Below are 19,971 nucleotides of genomic sequence, written 5' to 3'. Positions count from 1 at the left end.
CTTTGGTGTGCCACCTTGGCTGTTGCATCAATATGGTTGGTCACAACAGATTGTTTATAATATTCATACCGGAGAACTTGAAACTCAACCATTTTCATTTCTGCACCATTGATGCTGATTGGGGCAAGGGGCATCTTGATTGGCATGGATGATTTAAGGTATTTTTGTGCTGTATCACTATGACTCTCTCCATGTTGTTTGTTACAGGGAACTCAGAATCACATGTTGGTGTGCATTTGGAAGTGGAGAACTCTACTACCCTACATATTGAGTGGGATTCGCATATTTTATCCGTATTTGAATGTGTCCTCCTGATCTTTGTAAAAGGAAGGAAGGAAGATGAAATATTCCTCCTGCCAAGGTAAAACAATGTTCTTCAAGTGTTGGGAGAATAAAGGGATCTCTGAGATTTTACCAAAAATGTTCTGCTGAAAGGGCCAACACTTTGCCTGCATCGGAAATGTCCTCGTTCTTCAGGGAACGGGGATTCCCCTCCGCCACCATAGATGAGGCTCACACCAGGGTCTCATCCATACCCCGCAACACTGCTCTCTCTCCCCATCCCCGCACACGCAACAAGGGCAGAGTCCCTCTGGTCCTCACCTTTCACCCCACCAGCCGGCAAATACAACACATAATCCTCCGCCATTTCCGCCACCTCCAACGTGACCCCACCACTCGCCACATCTTCCCATCTCCCCCCATGTCTGCCTTCCGCAAAGACCGCTCCCTCCGCAACTCCCTCGTCAATTCTTCCCTTCCCTCCCGCACCACCCCCTCCCCGGGCACTTTCCGTTGCAACCGCAAGAAATGCAACACCTGTCCCTTCACCTCCCCCCTCGACTCCATTCAAGGTCCCAAGCAGTCGTTCCAGGTGCGACAAAGGTTCACCTGTATCTCCTCCAACCTCATCTACTGCATCCGCTGCTCTAGATGTCAGCTAATTTACATCGGTGAGACCAAGCGTAGGTTGGGTGACCGTTTCGCCGAACACCTCCGCTCAGTCCGCCTTAACCTACCTGACCTCCCGGTGGCTCAGCACTTCAACTCCCCCTCCCATTTCCAATCCGACCTCTCTGTCCTGGGTCTCCTCCATTGCCAGAGTGAGCAACAGCGGAAATTGGAGGAACTGCACCTCATATTCCGTCTGGGGTCCTTGCGCCCTTATGGCATCAACATTGAATTCCCCCAATTTGGCTAGCCTGTGCTGTCCCCTCCCCTTCCTTCACCCTCTAGCTGTCTCCTCCCACCCTCCCATCCGCCCGCCCTCGGGCTCCTCCTCCTCCCTTTTTCCTTCTTTCTTTCCCCACCCCCCATCAGTCTGAAGAAGGGTTTCGGCCCGAAACGTCGCCTATTTCCTTCGCTCCATAGATGCTGCTGCACCCGCTGAGTTCCTCCAGCAATTTTGTGTACCTTCGATATTCCAGCATCTGCAGTTCCCTTTTGAACACTTTGCCTGCCTTACAGGTGTTGGCTAACTTGCTGTGTATCAGCCATGAGAAGGGACCTGAGCCAAAATGTCACCTTTTCAATCTCTCTACAGATGCCGCCTGACCTGCTGAGTTACTCCAGCACTTTGTTTTGACAAGATTCCAGCATCTGCAGTTCCTTGTATCTCCAGCATTTGCTGTTTTATTGATCAGGTTCTTGTGAATGTATAACCATTTCCTTTAATGTATGAATCAGTAAAACAATCTTTTAAAGTGTACAGTGTAACACATGAATCGCATAAAAGACAATAATGGTATTTTTAAAGCTAAGTAACTTTGAAATTAACATTATTAGATTTAATAAGATTCAGTACAATAAGAGTAGTTAATGATGTTCCTTGATTAAGAAGAGAGGTAGAAAGAATCCAATAAATTATAGGCCGGTGAGCCTCACGTCAATGGTAGGGAAGCTATTGGAGAGGATGGAGAGGATTCTTTGGGATTGGGTTTACTCCCGCTTAGAAGAGAATGGGTTAATTAGGACTAGTCACCATAGCTTTGTACATTGCAGGTCATGACTTTAATGTCGGGTCGGGTCGAGTCAGGACGGGTGATCTCTTTAATGGCTTCCGCTTTCCATACCCCACTCCCTCATCTTTGCTGTGGACGTTCAGTCACTCTACACCTCCATCCCCCACCAGGAAGACCTTAAAGCCCTCCGTTTCTTCCTCTACTAACACTCTCCTCCGCCTAGCGGAGCTGGTCCTCACTCGTAACTTCGACCCCTTCCACTTCCTCCAAATCAAAGGCGTAGCTATGGGCACTCGCAAGGGCCCCAGTTATGCCTGCCTCTTTCTAGGATACGTTGAATAATCCCTGTTCCAGGCGTACACTGGCCCTATCCCCGAACTCTATCTCAGTTACATTGATGACTGCATCAGTGCTACCTCCTGCACCCATGCAGAACTCATGGACTTTATTAACTTCACTACCAATTTCCATCCCGCACTCAAATTTACTTGGACCATCTCTGACACCTCCCTCCCCTGTCTTAATCACACTGTCTCTATCACAGGAGATAGACCATCGACTGACATCTATTACAAACTCACTAACTCCCACAACTATCTCATCTACACTTCTTCCCACCCTGCTTCCTGTAAAGACTCTATCCCCTACTCCTAATTCCACCATCTACACCGCATCTGCACTCAAGATGAGGTGTTCCATACTAAAACATCCGAGATATCCTCAATCTTTAGGGAGCTGGGGTTCCCCTCTTCCAACATCGATGAGGCCCTCACACATGTCTCCTCTGTACCCCACAGCTCTGCCCTTGCTCCCCCTTTCTCTAGTCCTTACCTTTCACCCCATCAGCCATCACATACAACACATAATTCTCCGGCATTTCAGCCACCTCCAACGGGATCCCACCACAAGTCGCATCTTTCCATCTCCACCCATTTCCGCCTTCCCTCTGCAACTCCTTGGTTAACTGATCCCCACCTAAACCAACCCAGGCCAGGTACTTTCCTCTGCAACTGTAAGAGATGCAACACCTGTCCCTTGACCTCCTCCCACGACTCTGTCCAGGGACCCCGGCAGTCCTTTCAGATTAGGCAGAGGTCTTGCACCTCCTCCAATCTCATCTACTGTATCCGTTGTACAAGAAGTTGACTCTTATACATCGGCAAGACCAAACGTAGATTGGGCAATCATTTCGCAGAACACCATCGCACAGTCCGCCTGGACCTACCTGATCTTCCGGTTGCTAAACACTTTAATTCCCCTTCCCATTCCCACAATGACCTTTGGAACCAATGTCCTTGGGGGAGTGTTTGCTAGTGCTGTCGGGGAGGATTTAAACTAATGTGGCAGGGGGATGGGAGAATGAGCAGAGAGACAGAGGGGTGTAAAATGTGGGTAGAAGCAATGGGTTGCAAGGTGAAAAGTAAAAGTGGCAGGCAGACAAATCCAGGGCAAAAATCAAAAAGGGCCACTTTTCAACCTAATTGTATAAGGGGTAAGAATGTTATAAAAACAAGCCTGAAGGCTTTGTGTCTCAATGCAAGGAACATTCGTAATAAGGTGGATGAGTTGAATGTGCAGATAGTTATTAATGAATATGATATAGTTGGGATCACTGAGACATGGCTCCAGGGTGACCAAGGCTGGGAGCTGAACATCCAGGGATATTCAATATTCAGGAGGGATAGACAGAAAGGAAAAGGAGGTGGGGTAGCGTTGCTGGTTGGAGAGGAGATTAACGCAATAGAAAGGAAGGACATTAGCTTGGAGGATGTGGAATCGATATGGGTAGAGCTGCGAAACACTAAGGGGCAGAAAACGCGAGTGGAAGTTGTGTACAGGCTAGACAAGAAAGTTACCCGTGGAGCCGTCGGATTGTTGTTGTGACGGGAAAAAAAGATGGCAGTCTGAAATTGTGCAAAGGCCGCACTGTGGTGGGGTGTCCTTTGCGACGTCTGTCAAGTAAATATGGCAAGTCGGGGCAGGGCAAGTGGGGGCACTGTTTTATTTTGTTTTAAGTTTTAAACGTCAATAACTTGTTTAATTTACATCACAGGACAATGGTGAGTAAGGTGGGCCAAAAATTGTAGCGCTAGAGATAGATGTGGCTGTGTTTTCTTTAGTTGGCCACAAGATGGTGCTATTACTCTTTCTAATGTTAGTGGAAAAACTAATGCTTGGATTTTTAGGGACAGCCAATTAACCTCCCAGGATACACAAAAATGCTGGAGAAACTCAGCGGTTTCACCAGCATTTTTGTGTACCTTCAATTTTCCAGCATCTGCAGTTCCTTCTTTAACCTCCCAGGATAAGTTGAAATAATCAAATGTGTATCCAGAATCTAACGTGAACTCCCACGGGAAGAATAAATTCTAGGCTATGAATCCATTAAGAAATGAATTTTTTGACATGCATTTCAGGTAAATAGATCAAATTAAAATAATTTGTAAATAAGCTAAACTGAAAGATTAAACTTCTGGTTCTAGTAGCCCAGGATCTTAGAGTTTCAGCCTTCCTACTGAGGAATGTTTGTGTTTTCCCAGCTTGTTGAATTTCGCTGTCCTTGTCAAATGATATAATTCCATTTAACAATAACTAATAATAGACTGAAAAAGGCAGTATAAATGAGACAGACACAAAATGCTGGACAGGCAACATCTCTGGAGAGAAGTAATGGGTGACGTTTTGGGTCAATAGACAATAGGTGCAGGAGTAGGTCATTCGGCCCTTCGAGCCAGCACAGCCATTCAATATGATCATGGCTAATCATCCACAATCAGTACCCCATTCCTACCTTCTCGCCATATCCCCTGACTCCGCTATCTTTAAGAGCTCTATCGAACTCTCTCTTGAAAGCATCCAGAGAATTGGCCTCAACTGCCTTCTGAGGCAGAGAATTCCACAGATTCACAACCCTCTGTATGAAAATGTTTTTCCTCATCTCTGTTCTAAATGGCTTACCCCTTATTCTTAAACTCTGGCCCCTGGTTCTGGACTCCCCCAACATCGGGAACATGTTTCCTGCCTCTAGCGTGTCCAAACCCTTAATAATTTTATATGTTTCAATAAGATCCTAATCCTAAATTCCAGAGTTGAGTCCCTTCTTCAGACAATTTATTAACTTAAGCTCTCAATGCTACAAATGTGGGTTCAAAAAAAAAAGGGAAGCCATGGAGTTAACAATGTGTTAATCATTAGGAAAGATTGACAGAATAAGATTTAAAGTTGCCAAGTTCCAAAGTTTAGATCCCTTGAGATTGCTTGAGATTTTGACCCTTGCCTACACTATCCATTTTCTGGGGAGAATATATAGCTCTTGGTGCTAAAATTGTTGGAAGAATCAAGGTGGGTGATATAAGGATCACATTTTGACAAAAGGTGGTGGATTCCAGCCTGTTATATCCATGCAATATTGAGCCCATTGCTGGAGATGATTTGTGTGAGGGTTCTGATCTTGGCACGGTCAATACACATGTTGAGAAAATGTTGAGCGCTGAGATTAGGTTGCATTTCACTTCATTCTTGATGAATTTTGTTGATACCAGGTTAGAAATTGTGCCAAAATGTTGTGTTGCCATCCTTTGCTTTAGAAATGAAACTAATTAAATAAAAGTAGCGCGGCACAGCTGATGGAGCTCACCGTGCTAGAGACCTGAATTTTGATTCTGATCTCGAGAGCTGTCTGCGTGGAGTTTGCATGTTGTCCCTGTGATTGTGTGGGTTTCCTCCGGGTGCTCCGATTCCTCCCACATCTCAAGGATGTGGGGGTTTGTAGGTTGAATGGGCACTGTAAATTGCCCTCAAGCACATATGGAGTGGATGCGAAAGAACATGGAACTAGTGTGAATGGGTGATCGATGGGCAGTGTGGACTCTGATGGCTGAAGGGCTTGTTTCCATGTTATATCTTTAAACTAAAACCTTAAGTCAGAACACCAAGCATATAAAGTTGTCAGATAAATGCTTGAGTAACTTAGTGGGTAATCTCCACAAGCGTATAAAGTTTTTGTGTTTATTATTACAATCGGCTTCTGAGCCCCTTGTTTGCTAGCTTTTCTGTACATTCACCTAACTTCTTAATCATTTTCAGAAATGGAAGTTTAAAGCTTACAGATCGGAAACCCGGGACTCTTTACACCATCAGCTTGACCTGTTTTAATGGAAAAACAATTCTCAAGTCTTCAAATGTCACCGTTGATACAGGTATCAAACTGTAGCTTTTTAGAACTATTTAGTAAGAAGATTTTTTTTCTGCAATAATACAGAAATTGCAAGAAATGTGCAACGTTGTTTAAAGAGAACCAGTTAAAATTTATTTGGGTCATTAAGCATTTTCTCTGTATATCTCTACACAGATGCTGCCTCAACTGCTGAATTTTATGTTATGTTTCAGGTTTCCAGCATTCACAGTATTTTGGTTTTAAATGGTATTTGGTAGTTTGGATTCCTGTTAATAGATTGGTCTTATGTTTGGCAAAAAGTATGAGAATATTTTCGGTTCCTCATATGCAAGGAGAGAATAAACCCAAAGGCTGGCTTACATGCAAGATGTATATTAGTAGTATAATTTTATATTTGTGTCTTCTGTGTGCACCTTTAGTTAACTACAACAGTAATGGAACATCTCTATTTAACTGTTCCTAGAATATTTTTGTTGTGACCCTCGAATCAAGCATGTTTTGCCATGTAGTAGAGTGACCTTGTAATGTTTCGCAAACCTTCTGTAATATGAGGGGTTAAAAAGATACGTACTTTTTTTAATGTCATATTTTCCAAAGATGCTGCCTAATCTTTTGAGCATTTCCAGTATTTTTGTTTTCATTACTGATTTCCAACAGAAACAGTTTTTGATTTCTTATTACTGTACTTTTTCACATGTGGGTCTTTGCACTAGCCTTTAATTTTTCTGGTTCAATATTTAGCAGTTCCTAGTGTCAATAGACAATAGGTGCAGCAGTAGGCCATTTGGCCCTTCATGTCAGTACCGCAATTCAATGTGATCATGGCTGATCATCCACAATCAGTACCCCGTTCCTGCCTTCTCACCATATCCCCTGACTCCGTTATCTTTAAGAGCCCTATCTAGCTCTCTCTTGAAAGTATCCAGAGAAGTGTCTCCAGGCCTTTAGGTTTAAGTTTATTATTATCACGTGTACAGAGATACAAGGTAGAGTAAAGAGAGCGATACCAGAGTGCAAAAGAGTGAGGAGATTGTATTCAATGATAGTAGATCCTCCACTGGAAGCAGCACACACAGAGTCGTCACGGTCAAACCATCTTTGTATTATGCCCTCTTGTAATCAGGTGGAAATATGTCTAATGTAGTCACTGAGCCTTTGTGTACTGATAGTATGCAGGCAATCAGTCGGTCTGCCTTTAGACCCAACGACCTTCACAACAGAGAGAAAGAGCCAGAGTAGTTTAAATTTTTAAGTGGTGTGAAGGATTTTTTGCTGACAGCCTTGGCAGCAAAGCTCTAGCAGAGGAGCCATTTTGAAAAGGGTCTGCTTGAAGGTGTTGCTGATTGATCGAAATGCAGCAGGATATAGATATGGCAGATGTGGGCGGAGAAATGGAAGTTGGAGCTTAATTTGGGAAAGTGTGAGGTGTTGTACTTTGGTAGGTCAAATGTAAGAGGAAAATACACTGTTAAAGACAAGACTCTGAGCAGCTTTGATGTACAGTTGATGGACTTTGGTGGCCCAATTCCACAGGTCCCTGAAAGTAGAGTAGTAAGAGACTGGAAAATGCTTCCAAGGTGGTCGTGGAAGCAGATCCGATAGGTTTTTAGATATGCACATGAGTATGGGGGGAATGGAGGAATATGGATCACGTGCCATCAGTGGGCAGTAGTTTAATATGGCATCATGTCTGGCACTAACATCATAGGCTGAAGGGCCTGGCCTGTTCCTGTGTTATACTGGCTTATGTTTTATTCCAGCTGCCACTAGTGATGACATATCCACATTTACTTGAGTCAGTATAGGAGTGAATCTTATCATTGCTGCCTCGAGAAATTGAAAGATCGGAAAAATAAGATCAAAACTAGGCCTTTAGGTTTTTAGGTACTTTGGTACATGAGATAATAATTTTAGCTTACATTCCTTACCAGATTTGTTTAACATGAATTTATCAATTGAAAACATAAATCTGATATAACATCATGTGCTGTATGAGGTAGAGTGCAAAAGCTCCAACACTCTGTTTAGACTCTTCCGCTGGCAATATATATATATTTTTTATTCATCTAGAAATTTTCTCAGAATGCATTGGAAATGTTGCTGATCTCACCCCTTAACCATAAAATTCCAGACAATCCCTCCTTGTAAATTAATGTTTGGGGTCTAGGTATTCTGGTAAGTCTATGCAGAATTCCCAGCAATGCTTCCTAAGATATTCAATATTGTATTCCTGGTGCTGTCTAACAACGTTTTGTAGCTCGTGATTTATCCTCCAGACCTTCAACCTTCTCTGCTTTATGTTCGTGTGTAGTATTTATTACAATTATTTATTCTATTGCATGTTTTCATAGAGTCATAGAGTGATACTGTGTGGAAACAGGCCCTTCGGCACAACTTGCCCACACCAGCCAACATATCCCAGCTACACTAGTCCCACCTGACTGCATTTGGTCCATATCCCTCCAAATATGTGGATACATGTACCTGTCTAACAGTTTCTTAAACATTGGGATAGTCCCAGCCTCAACTACCTCATCTGGCAGCTTATTCCATACACCCACCACCCTTTGTGTGAAAAAGTTACCCCGCAGATTCCTATTAAATCTTTTCCCCTTCACCTTGAACCTATGTCATCTGGTCCTTAATACCCCTACACTTGGAAACTGTGCATCTACCCGATCTATATAAGATCACCCCTCATCCTCCTGTGCTCCAAGGAATAGAGACCCAGCCTACTCAACCTCTCCCTATAGCTCGCAGCCTCTAGTCCTGGCAACATCCTCGTAAATCTTCTCTGAACCCTTTCCATCCTCTAACGTGCATTCAACACTTGCAACAGTTATCAAGTTTGAAACATTGATCAAATTTCTCAGCTCTACACTCTGCTTACAGTGCTTTCTGTTTGGAAACACTCGTACATCAAATGACCACATGTGAAATGGCACTCTTCATGTTGAGCTTAAGTCTGTCATCATTTTAACAAATCCCAGGTATTTTCCATTAACGTTTTCTTGCAATTTGGTTATCATCAAAACCAGTTAAACCTTTTCACCTAAGCCATGTATTAAACTTTCATTAGAATTCACGATTTTTATGAAAAGTTAGAAGCAAAGGAAAATGTGCCCATTTGAACTTCTTCTTCTTGCGTATGGCATGCACAGCCTAAAGTTGTAGATGTAGTGTCATGAAAAACGACATCTATTTGTTTGTGCACGTCAGGTTGATTGCATTAGTCGAAACAGGGTGGACCACGTGAAGGTTGCAATCTCCCAACCCATTTGATGAAAACTGTTTAAGTCTCTTTATTATTCCAAATTAGTTCTATATTCAATTCTTTGTTTTGAAGCAAAACATTCCAGATTTTACATAGAATAACATATTCTGCCAATCATTTGGAACTATGTCAAACTGAAATGAAAATGCCTTCATTCTGGGTTCTAAACTTACATGAAATAAATGTTACTCAGCTTTGGTGCCTTTTATTTATGTAGTGTTTTTTTTACATTCCAGGTATAGAACCAAGCACACAGTCCACATCACAATCCACATCGAGAACAAACGCACAGTCTAATTCAGATGGCCGCTCAAACCATGCCAAGTTACTCAGCTCGTATGTATAACTAATATTGGTTTTAAAGTGGGATCTGTAACTGATCACTTCAAACTATGTGCATCACATTTTGTCAGCATTGTATGAAACTTGGTTTAAATAATTTACAATTGTTAGGTACATTTTATTTTACTTTATTTTCGAGATACACCGCGAAAACAGGCCCTTCAGCCCACTGAGTCCACACCGACCAGCGATCCCTGCACATTAACGCTATCTACACACACCAGGGACAATTTACAATTATACCAAGCTAATTAACTTACATACCTGTACGTCTTTGGAATGCGGGGCAAAACCGAAGATACTGGAGAAAACCTACGCAGGTCACGGGGAGAACGTACAAACTCCATACAGACAGCACCCATAATCAGGATCGAACCCGTGTCTCTGGCGCTGTTAGGCAGCAACTCTACCAATGAGCGATTGTGCCACCCAGATGTTAAAATCTAAATTAGGGCTCAATTTAGAATCAAATGGCAAAATAAATACTTATTTATAAATTGCATGTATATAAACTTGCAAATATAGCTCTACTGCTTAAAAAGGATAAGATTTTTTATTAAATCGTTATCAGTTAGTCTAAAATCTATTCTGGGGAAAAGTGCTTGAGGATTTCAGCGGCTCAGGCAACATTTGTGGAGGGAATGTACAGGGCATATTTCAGCTTGGGACTTATTCAGACTGAAAGTCCTGACCCGAAAGGTCACCTGCTCATACCTTCCACAGATGCTGCCTGACCCACTGAGTTCCTCCAGGACTATGTGTTTTGCTCAAGATTCCAGCGTCTGCAGTTCCTTGTGTGTCTAACTATTCTGGGGAATTATTGGGAAATGTAAGTAAGGACAGAGTAACTATGCATTTGAAGAAATGCATGGCTGGATGTAACCAGTCAGAGATATAAAGGAGTGGAGACTCGGAGCTCCTGTGGATTTGGAAGCAAAAGCAACAAAGAGAAGCAGGAGAAAACACTGATTGGCTCTAGCCCGAGTGGGAGAAGAGTTAGAAGTGAGTCAGAGGGGGAAAACAGTTGAAAACTGAGGAATTTGGTTTGTTAATTGGTAAATTAGGCAATTTATCAGTCAATATAAGCAAGACGGCTCTTAGGGAGTGGCCTTGTGAGGGAAGTGCCCTGTGAGAAAAGTTAGAGTCTTTGGCACGAGAGTCTTCGGCGAGGAGAGGAGGCTACGCAAAATGCTGGAGAGGGAGAGACGAAAGAAGGAGATGTCAGGCAAGCTGATTCAGTGTGATGCTTGCAGTATGTGGGAGGTCAAGGACACTGCTGGGGCCTCTGGCTGCTACAAATGTGAGAAGTGCATCCAGGTACAGCTCCTGAAGGACCGTGTTGGGGAACTGGAGAAGCAAGTGGATTTGTCTGAGAAACTGAGTCGTTCCTCGACAAGCCCTACAGTAAGATTGTTACACCTAAGGTGCTGGAAGAGAGAAGGTGGGTGACGGTGAGAAAGGGAGGGAAGCATGGAATGCAAACGTCCCCGGGTGTTGTACCTCTTGTGAACAGGTTCACCCACTTAGAAGCTGTCGGGACAGAATACATTATCACACTGAGTGGTGCACTGGCTTGCGAAGCAAATAGGGCTGTTGAGCCAAAACCAAATAGGCCAACATCAGGCAATGCCATTGTAGTGGGAGACTCCATTGTGAGAGGTACGGACAGGGGTTTCTGCGGCAACAGACGGGATTCGAGGATGGTGTGCTGCCTTCCTGGTGCCAGGATCCAGGATGTCACAGACAGAGTGCAGAAAATCCTCAAGAGCAAAGGTGAACAGCCGGAAGTGGTAGTGCATGTCGGCACAAACGATGTCGGAAAGCAGCGTGACTTTAGAGAGCTCTGAAAAATGCTGAAAAGCAGGACCTCCAGTGTTGTTATCTCCGGTTTGCTTCCAGTTCCTCGTGCTGGCGAGAGCAGGAACAGGGAGATACGGGACCTGAATGTGTGGCTGAGGAACTGGTGCACGGGGCAGGGATTTAGATTCTTAGATCACTGGGATCTGTTTTGGAGTAAGGGGGAACTGTACAAAAGGGACGGATTGCATCTTAACAGTTGGGGGACCAGCATTCTGGCAGGCAGGTTTGCCACTGCTACACGGGTGGTTTTAAACTGAACAAGGGGGGTGGGGTGTCAAATAGGATAGTCGAGGATGGAGTTTAAGGGAAAGGGTTTCTTAAATGTATGAGCGGAGAGACAGAGGGGTGTAAAATTAGGGTAGAAGCAATAGGTAGCAAGGTGAAAAGTAAAAGTGGCAGGCAGACAAATCCAGTGCAAAAATCAAAAAGGGCAGCTTTTCAACATAATTGTATCAGGGGTAAGAGTGTTGTAAAAACAAGCCTGAAGGCTTTGTGTCTCAATGCAAGGAGCATTTGTAATAAGGTGGATGAGTTGAATGTGCAGATAGCTATTAATGACTATGATATAGTTGGGATCACGGAGACATGGCTCCAGGGTGACCAAGGCTGGGAGCTGAACATCCAGGGATATTCAATATTCAGGAGGGATAGAGAGAAAGGAAAAGGAGGCAGGTAGCGTTGCTGGTTAGAGAGGAGATTAACGCAATAGAAAGAAAGGACATTAGCTTGGAGGATGTGGAATCGATATGGGTAGAGCTGCGAAACACTAAGGGGCAGAAAACGCTAGTGGGAGTTGTGTACAGGCCACCTAACAGTAGTAGTGGAGTTGGGGATGGCATCAAACAGGAAATTAGAAATGCGTGCAACAAAGGTAAAACAGTTATAATGGGTGACTTCAATCTACATATAGATTGGGTGAATACAATTGGCAGGGGTGCTGAGGAAGAGGATTTCTTGGAATGTATGCGGGATAGTTTTCTAAACCAACATGTAGAGAAACCAATGAGAGAGCAGGCTATTCTAGACTGGGTATTGAGTAATGAGGAAGGGTTAGTTAGCAGTCTTGTTTTGCGTGGCCCCTGGTGCAAGAGTGACCATAATATGGTTGAGTTCTTCATTAGGATGGAGAGTGACATAATTAATTCAGAAAGGGTTTTGAATTTAAAGAAAGGTAACTTTGAGTGTATGAGACGTGAATTGGCCAAGATAGACTGGCAATTGATTCTTAAAGGGTTGACGGTGGATGTGCAATGGAAGACATTTAAAGACTGCATGGATGAACTGCTACTATTGTTCATCCCAGTTTGGTAAAAGAATAAATCAGGGAAGCTAGTGCATCCATGGATAACAAGGGAAATCAGGGATAGTATCAAAACAAAAGATGAAGCATACATATTAGCCAGAAAAAGCAGCCTACCGGAGGACTGGGAGAAATTCAGAGTCCAGCAGAGGAGGACAAACGCCTTAATTAGGAAAGGGAAAATAAATTATGAAAGAAAACTGTCAGGGAACATAAACTGACTGCAAACGTTTTTATAGATATGTGAAGAGAAAAAGATTAGTAAAATCAAATGTGGGTCCCTAGCAGTCAGAAACGGGTGAATTGATCATGGGGAACAAGGACAGGGCAGACCAATTGGATAGCTACTTTGGTTCTGTCTTCACTAAAGAAGACATAAATAATCTGGTTAGCCGGGAAGTGGTGTTAGGTAAATTGAATGGATTAAAGGCCGATAAATCCCCAGGGCCAGATAGGCTGCATCCCAGAGTACTTAAGGAAGTAGCCCCAGAAATAGTGCATGCATTAGCGATAATTTTTCAAAACTCTTTAGATTCTGGAGTAGTTCCTGAGGATTGGAGGGTAGCTAATGTAACCCCACTTTTTAAAAAGGGAGGGAGAGAGAAAACGGGGAATTACAGACCAGTTAGTCTAACATCAGTAGTGGGGAAACTGCTAGAGTCAGTTATTAAAGATGGGATAGCAGCACATTTGGAAAGTGGTGAAATGATTGGACAAAGTCAGCATGGATTTACGAAAGGTAAATCATGTCTGACGAATCTTATAGAATTTTTTGAGGATGTAACTAGTAGAGTGGATAAGGGAGAACCAGTGGATGTGTTATATCTGGACTTTCAGAAGGCTTTTGACAAGGTCCCACATAAGAGATTAGTATACAAACTTAAAGCACACGGTATTGGGGGTTCAGTATTGATGTGGATAGAGAACTGACTGGCAAACAGGAAGCAAAGAATAGGAGTAAACGGGTCTTTTTCAGAATGGCAGGCAGTGACTAATGGGGTACCGCAAGGCTCAGTGCTGGGACCCCAGCTATTTACAATATATATTAATGATTTGGACGAGGGAATTGAATACAACATCTCCAAGTTTGCTGGTGACACGAAGCTGGGGGGCAGTGTTAACTGTGAGGAGGATGCTAGGAGGCTGCAAGGTGACTTGGATAGGCTAGGTGTGGGCAAATGCATGGCTGATGCAGTATAATGTGGATAAATGTGAGGTTATCCACTTTGGTGGCAAAAACAGGGAAGTAGACTATTATCTGAATGGTGGCCGATTAGGAAAAGGGGAGATGCAACGAGACCTGGGTGTCATGGTACACCAGTCATTGAAAGTAGGCATGCAGGTGCAGCAGGCAGTGAAGAAAGCGAATGGTATGTTAGCATTCATAGCAAAAGGATTTGAGTATAGGAGCAGGGAGGTTCTACTGCAGTTGTACAGGGTCTTGGTGAGACCACACCTGGAGTATTGTGTACAGTTTTGGTCTAATCTGAGGAAAGACATTCTTGCCATAGAGGGAGTACAGAGAAGGTTCACCAGACTGATTCCTGGGATGTCAGGACTTACATATGAAGAAAGACTGGATAGACTCGGCTTGTACTCGCTAGAATTTAGAAGATTGAGGGGGTATCTTATGGAAACTTACAAAATTCTTAAGGGGTTGGACAGGCTAGATGCAGGAAGATAGTTCTCGATGTTGGGGAAGTCCAGAACAAGGGGTCACAGTTCAAGGATAAGGGGGAAATATTTTAGGACCGAGATGCGAAAAACATTTTTCACACAGAGTGGTGAATCTCTGGAATTCTCTGCCACAGAATGTAGTTGAGGCCAGTTCATTGGCTATATTTAAGAGGGAGTTAGATGTGGCCCTTGTGCTCTGCCCTAAATCCCCCCTATTTCTAGCCATCTAGCTAGCTAACCAGTATGTAGCTCAGTCTAGCTACCTAGTTATCCAGTATGTAGCCTCAGTCTAGCTAGCTACCTAGCTATCCAGTATGTTGCTAAGTCCAGCTATCTATCTAGCTATCTATCTAGAAGAAGGTGCTGTAAGGCAGCAATATCGCAGCACCATTATGCTGCAGAAAAAGGATGAGACTCTTTTACAGACCTTTTCAGATCTGAAGGGCCCGGACCTGAAATGTGATGAGTCTAAAGAAGGATCCCAACCCAAAACATAACCTATCCACATTATCCAGGAATGTTGCCTGATCCGCTGAGTTACTCCAGCAATTTTCTCCTAAGCAACATCTGCGCTAGGTGCACTGGAAACAATCTTACTTTGTTTAACAACTCCATTCTATGGCCATTCTATTCTATGGCCATTCTATGGCCATGGTCGAATGTTGTACTTTGGAGGCTAGTTACATAGCACAGGGAACATCTGAAGCCTCCCAGGCATGATAATGGACATGGAGCTGAACACTTCACAACACCAGCATTGCGTCCTCTAATGTGTAGGAAGGAACTGCAAATGCTGGTTTACACCAAGGAAAGAACCAAAATGTTGGAGTAACTCAGCGAGCCAGGCAGCATCTCTGGAGAGAAGGAATGGGAGACTTCGGGTCAATACCTTCAGGCTGAGAGTCAGAGGAGAGGGAAGCTGGAGATATGGAAGGATAAGGTGTGAAAATTTATTTTTAGTATTTATTTCAAGAGGGCTTGTATACAAAAACAGGAAATGTAATGCTGAGGCTCTTTCAGGCACTGGCCTGGTTGCATTTGGAATATTGTTAAGCAAATTTGGGCACCATCTCAGATGAAGGATATGCTGGCTCTGGGGAGGGTCCAGAGGAGGTTTACAAGAATGATCCAAGGTATGAGTGGGTTAACCCATGATGAGCGTTTGTTGGCACTGGGCCTGTACTTGCTGGAGTTTAGAAGAATGAGGGGGGACCTCATTGAAACATATAGAATAATGAAAGGCTTGGATAGAGTAGATGCGAGGAGGATGTTTCCACTAGTGGAAGAATCTTGGACTGTCTTAGCCTCAGAATTAAAGGATGCTTTTTTTGGAAGGAGACGAGGAGAAATTTCTTTAGTTAAAGGGTGGTGAATCTGGAATTATTTTCCACAGAAGGCTGTGGAGGCCAAGTCAGTGGATATTTTTAAGGCAGAGATAGAGAGATTCTTGATTAGTATGGGTGTTAGTGATTATGGGAAGAAGGTAGGAGAATGGGGTTAGGAAGGAGAGATAGATCAGCCATGATTGAATGGTGGAGTAGACTGTAGGGTGTATGAAGTAGTGAAGACGACAAGGGATATGGGGAGAAGGCAGGCACGGGTTATTGATTAGGGGACGATCAGCCATGATCACAATGAATGGCGGTGTTGGCTCGAAGGGCCGAATGGCCTCCTCCTGCATCTACTTTCTATGTTTCTATCCAGGAGATGGTTAACACCTGTGAAATATAATTATATGGATTTCCAGAACAAATTTGACAATTCAATCGTGAAAACATTAGCTAAAATTAAAATTCATGGATGTGAAAGGAAATCAATGTGTTGGTTAGGAGATTATTTCTGTTGTAGAAGAAGAAACATAGTAATAGTAATTAAATATATGTAATTAAAGAGCAGTAAATGACAAGCCGTGCCCCATAGTGAATTGGGCTGTGGCCTTTTCTAAATTAATGACTAATGAATAATGGAGAGTGATGTATTCAAGTCTACTCTTGGCACAGAGGTTGATGACAGTTAGTATATGTTGGGAAGCATTAAATTACACGGCGACATTGATAGATTAAGCAAGTGAGCAATTTGTGGGATGGATTTCAAAGAAGGGAGGCATTCACTTCAATCTTAAAATTGGAAGGACGTAACTATTTTTCTTTTAAACGATAAGGTTTGGAATGATGGAGCTCAAAGTATTTTAGGGGACAATTTACTAAAATGTTTCAGTCAGATGCAAAAGTATTCAAGATGTTTACTTTAAGAGGGGGGCTTTTAAGAGGGAGTGATTTACAGCTGAACAAAATCCTTGGTTAGATTGCAATTGGAGTATTTTCACAGTAAGTGCTCTGGACAAAGACTAATGGCCTTGAAAGGTTGAGGCAGTACAGATTCAGCAGAATATAATATCACAACTCCAAGCGTTACATTATGCAGAGTGATAATGTAATGTAGAGTTTATGTACTGGAATAATAAAAAGGTGAAGAGGTCATATTGTGGAGAATTATGGAATCCATTTTCTACAGGAGTGAAATTTAACCCCAAAAAAATGTTACAAAGGAGAGTTTACTTTAGAGATACAGTGTGGAAACAGACCCTTCTCCCACCGAGTCCGCACCGACCAGCGATCCCACGCAAGTCACGGGGAGAACATACAAGCTCTGTACAGACAAGCACCAGTTGTCAGGACTGAACCCGGGTCTTTAGCACTGTAAGGCAGTAGCTCGACCACTGTGTGGCCCATAAGTTGAGGAAACAGTTCAGGAATTTCCCCCCCACAAAAAAAGCAGTGAATAATTTGAATTCCTTTTTCAGTTGATGCTTTTTCAGATAAGAATGCTGAGGGAAATGGAATCAATGCAGGTGAGTGGACTAAGGATACTGGTCAACTCTGATCTCTTTGAATGGAGGAACAGAAAGAAGTAAATGGTGTGCTTTGTTTCATCTTGGGATTCTCACTCCCTTCAGTAGACTGATGGAAATTCACGTCACCATAGGAGGTCATTTGACTGATTGTATCCATGCTGGTTAAAACACAGATAGCCTTGTCCTTGTGACACGTCAAGTGATTGTCCAGGTAATGTTTAAAGATCATGAGGGTTTCAGACTCCAAAGTCCTTCCAGATTACTCTTTACCTGAATAATGATGCAAAATAAATAACAGTGTGTGCACGAGAGTTCCTGCCCATGGCTACCATTTCACGTTATAGGCTAAACTAGGGCACTTGAAACAATGTGAAGAGTTATAGCCATTCAGATCCTGCTGCATTGAAGTCGATCTAACCTCAATGACCTTCCGAAGAAAACACCTCCATTGCTCAGTCATTTTATTTACCCAGTCATGTTTAATTGCCTTTTAACTTTCGCCACTAGAGGACAGCAAATCATTACTTTTGAAATTCCTATCCACATTAACATTGTGAAATGAATTCCTGTTGTTTGTTTTGGAGAATTGTTTTCTCTGTGATATTGGAGGTTGTGGGGAAATCTGATAAAAGTGTATAAAATTATGAGAACCATCTATATGGTCGACAGATAGAAATATCAAACACTAGAGGACTTTAAGCTGAGAGGGGCAAAGTTTAAAAATAATATTTTTGTGTGCTTGGAACCTGCTGCTGGGGTGATTGGGGGCTAATACAGTGACATTTAAGAGGATTTGAGATAGGCGCATGGATATGCAGGGAATGGAGTGATATGGAGTGTGTGCAGGCAGATAAGAGTTAATCTTGGCTCATGTTTGGCACAGACATTATGGACCCATGGGCCTATTCCTGCCCTGTTCTCTTCTATGTTGCATTTAATAATTTTCTTGTCTTTAAAAATAATAATTATTGACAGTTTAAAAATATATTTTCCTCATTCATTAAGAGCTAAAAATTATAATGGGGGAATATAATCTTTTTATTGACTGGCCATTTATGATGTTTCAATTCCCATGTCAGCATTTTTTTTTCAATAGATGTTAATGCTTTTAAGTTGGATACCTCTCTTTTTCTGGCTGCCCATCTACTATCTTTGTACACTTGCAGCTTTTGCTGTGTTTGTTTTCTGGTATTTCTGACATTTCTTCTTCAGTTAAATGCTTTTAGGTAGGCGGCACGACCACCGTTGCAGCGGCCTCTGCAGTCTGTCTATCTTTTTAAAAAATAATTTTGTCCCGTTGAGTGTATAGTTTGTATTGGTTTAAAATTTTTTTTTTTTAACTGTGTATGTGTGGGGGGTGGGGCATGGGGGAAGCTTTTAAATCTCTTCCCTATATGGGGGACCCGTCCTTTTCCATGTCGGGTCTCCGTTGTCGTTGGGGTCTAGCACCGTGGAGCGTCCTCCAGCTGGAACGACCTGGGGGCTCCTGTCGCGGAGCCTGCGGACTTACCATCGTGGAGCTGGCCGGCTTCGGAGAGTGGTGAGCTGTGGTGGCGCGCTGCTGTGACCCGACTCCGGAGCTTTGGTGGCCCCAGCCGCAGGCCCGGTGGACGGTAACATCGGGAGCTCGCGGGTCGCTAGTGGGAGACCGCTTTTCGGAGCTCCCGCAACGGCAACTTCTCCCGCCTGAATTGCGGGGCTGGAAACAAACTGGAGCGGGGCCTTACATCGCCCGGCTCGGCTTGAACGACCACGGGACTTGCCAGCGCCCGCCGGGGACTCCAACATCAAGACCTGGAGCGGGGCCTTACATCACCCGGCGCGTCATTAACGGCCGCGTGATTTACCATCGCCCGCCGGGGACTTTGACATCGGGAGAAGAATGGAGAGCAGGGGAGAGACAAGACTTTGCCTTCCATCACAGTGAGGAGGAGATTCACTGTGATAGATAGATAGATAGATAGATAGATAGATAAATACTTTATTAATCCCCTTATTCAGGGGAAATTCTGATGTCCTTGCAGCACACTAATAAAAATACAACACAGTATTCATAAAGAAATTCAACACCAAAACATCCCCCCACAGTGATTCCCACTGTGGGGGAAGGCACAAAGTCCAGTCCCCATCCTCTTGTCCACCCATAGTCGGGCCTATTGAGGCCTCCACAGTCGCCGCCACGGCGCCCGATGTTCTCGCCGGGTGATGGTACTCCGGCGTCGGGAGAACCCCCAGCAGCTTGGGGTGCCAGGAACGGCCGCCTTCCCACCGGAGCCTGCGGCTTCCAAGCCAACAGACCACGCCAGACGGAGCTCCGCACACTGGTGATCTCGGCGAGATGTAAGTTCAAACGTCGCAGCTGGCCGCTCCGCAGAACCGCGGCTCCACGATGTTTTCCTCGGCGGCACCAAGCATACTGGAGTCCCAGTGCGGCGACCCAGGAAAGGCATCGCCCGCTCCGCAATAGCGCTCCAGCGCTGCACTGCCGCCAAAGCCGATGTTCTGCGCTGCCGCCAACGCCGACGT

At 43.8% G+C, this 19,971-nt stretch overlaps 1 protein-coding gene across 1 annotated transcript in view; it reads left to right on the top strand.

Annotated features, from left to right (window-relative positions):
• LOC116981855 overlaps window positions 1-19,971 on the top strand; it is a 60,434-nt gene that overhangs the window by 22,144 nt on the left and 18,319 nt on the right. Inside the window, exons 3-5 of the mRNA XM_033035034.1 lie at window positions 208-361; window positions 6,048-6,160; window positions 9,649-9,748. Coding sequence (XP_032890925.1) covers window positions 208-361; window positions 6,048-6,160; window positions 9,649-9,748 — 367 coding nt within the window. The remainder of the gene's footprint in view (window positions 1-207; window positions 362-6,047; window positions 6,161-9,648; window positions 9,749-19,971) is intronic.

The sequence above is a fragment of the Amblyraja radiata genome, chromosome 1 (assembly GCF_010909765.2).
Source record: "Amblyraja radiata isolate CabotCenter1 chromosome 1, sAmbRad1.1.pri, whole genome shotgun sequence".
In the NCBI taxonomy this organism is placed as follows: Eukaryota; Metazoa; Chordata; class Chondrichthyes; order Rajiformes; family Rajidae; genus Amblyraja; species Amblyraja radiata.
The sequence above is the reverse complement of the archived record's forward strand: the minus strand, read 5'-3'. Positions and strand labels throughout refer to the sequence as shown.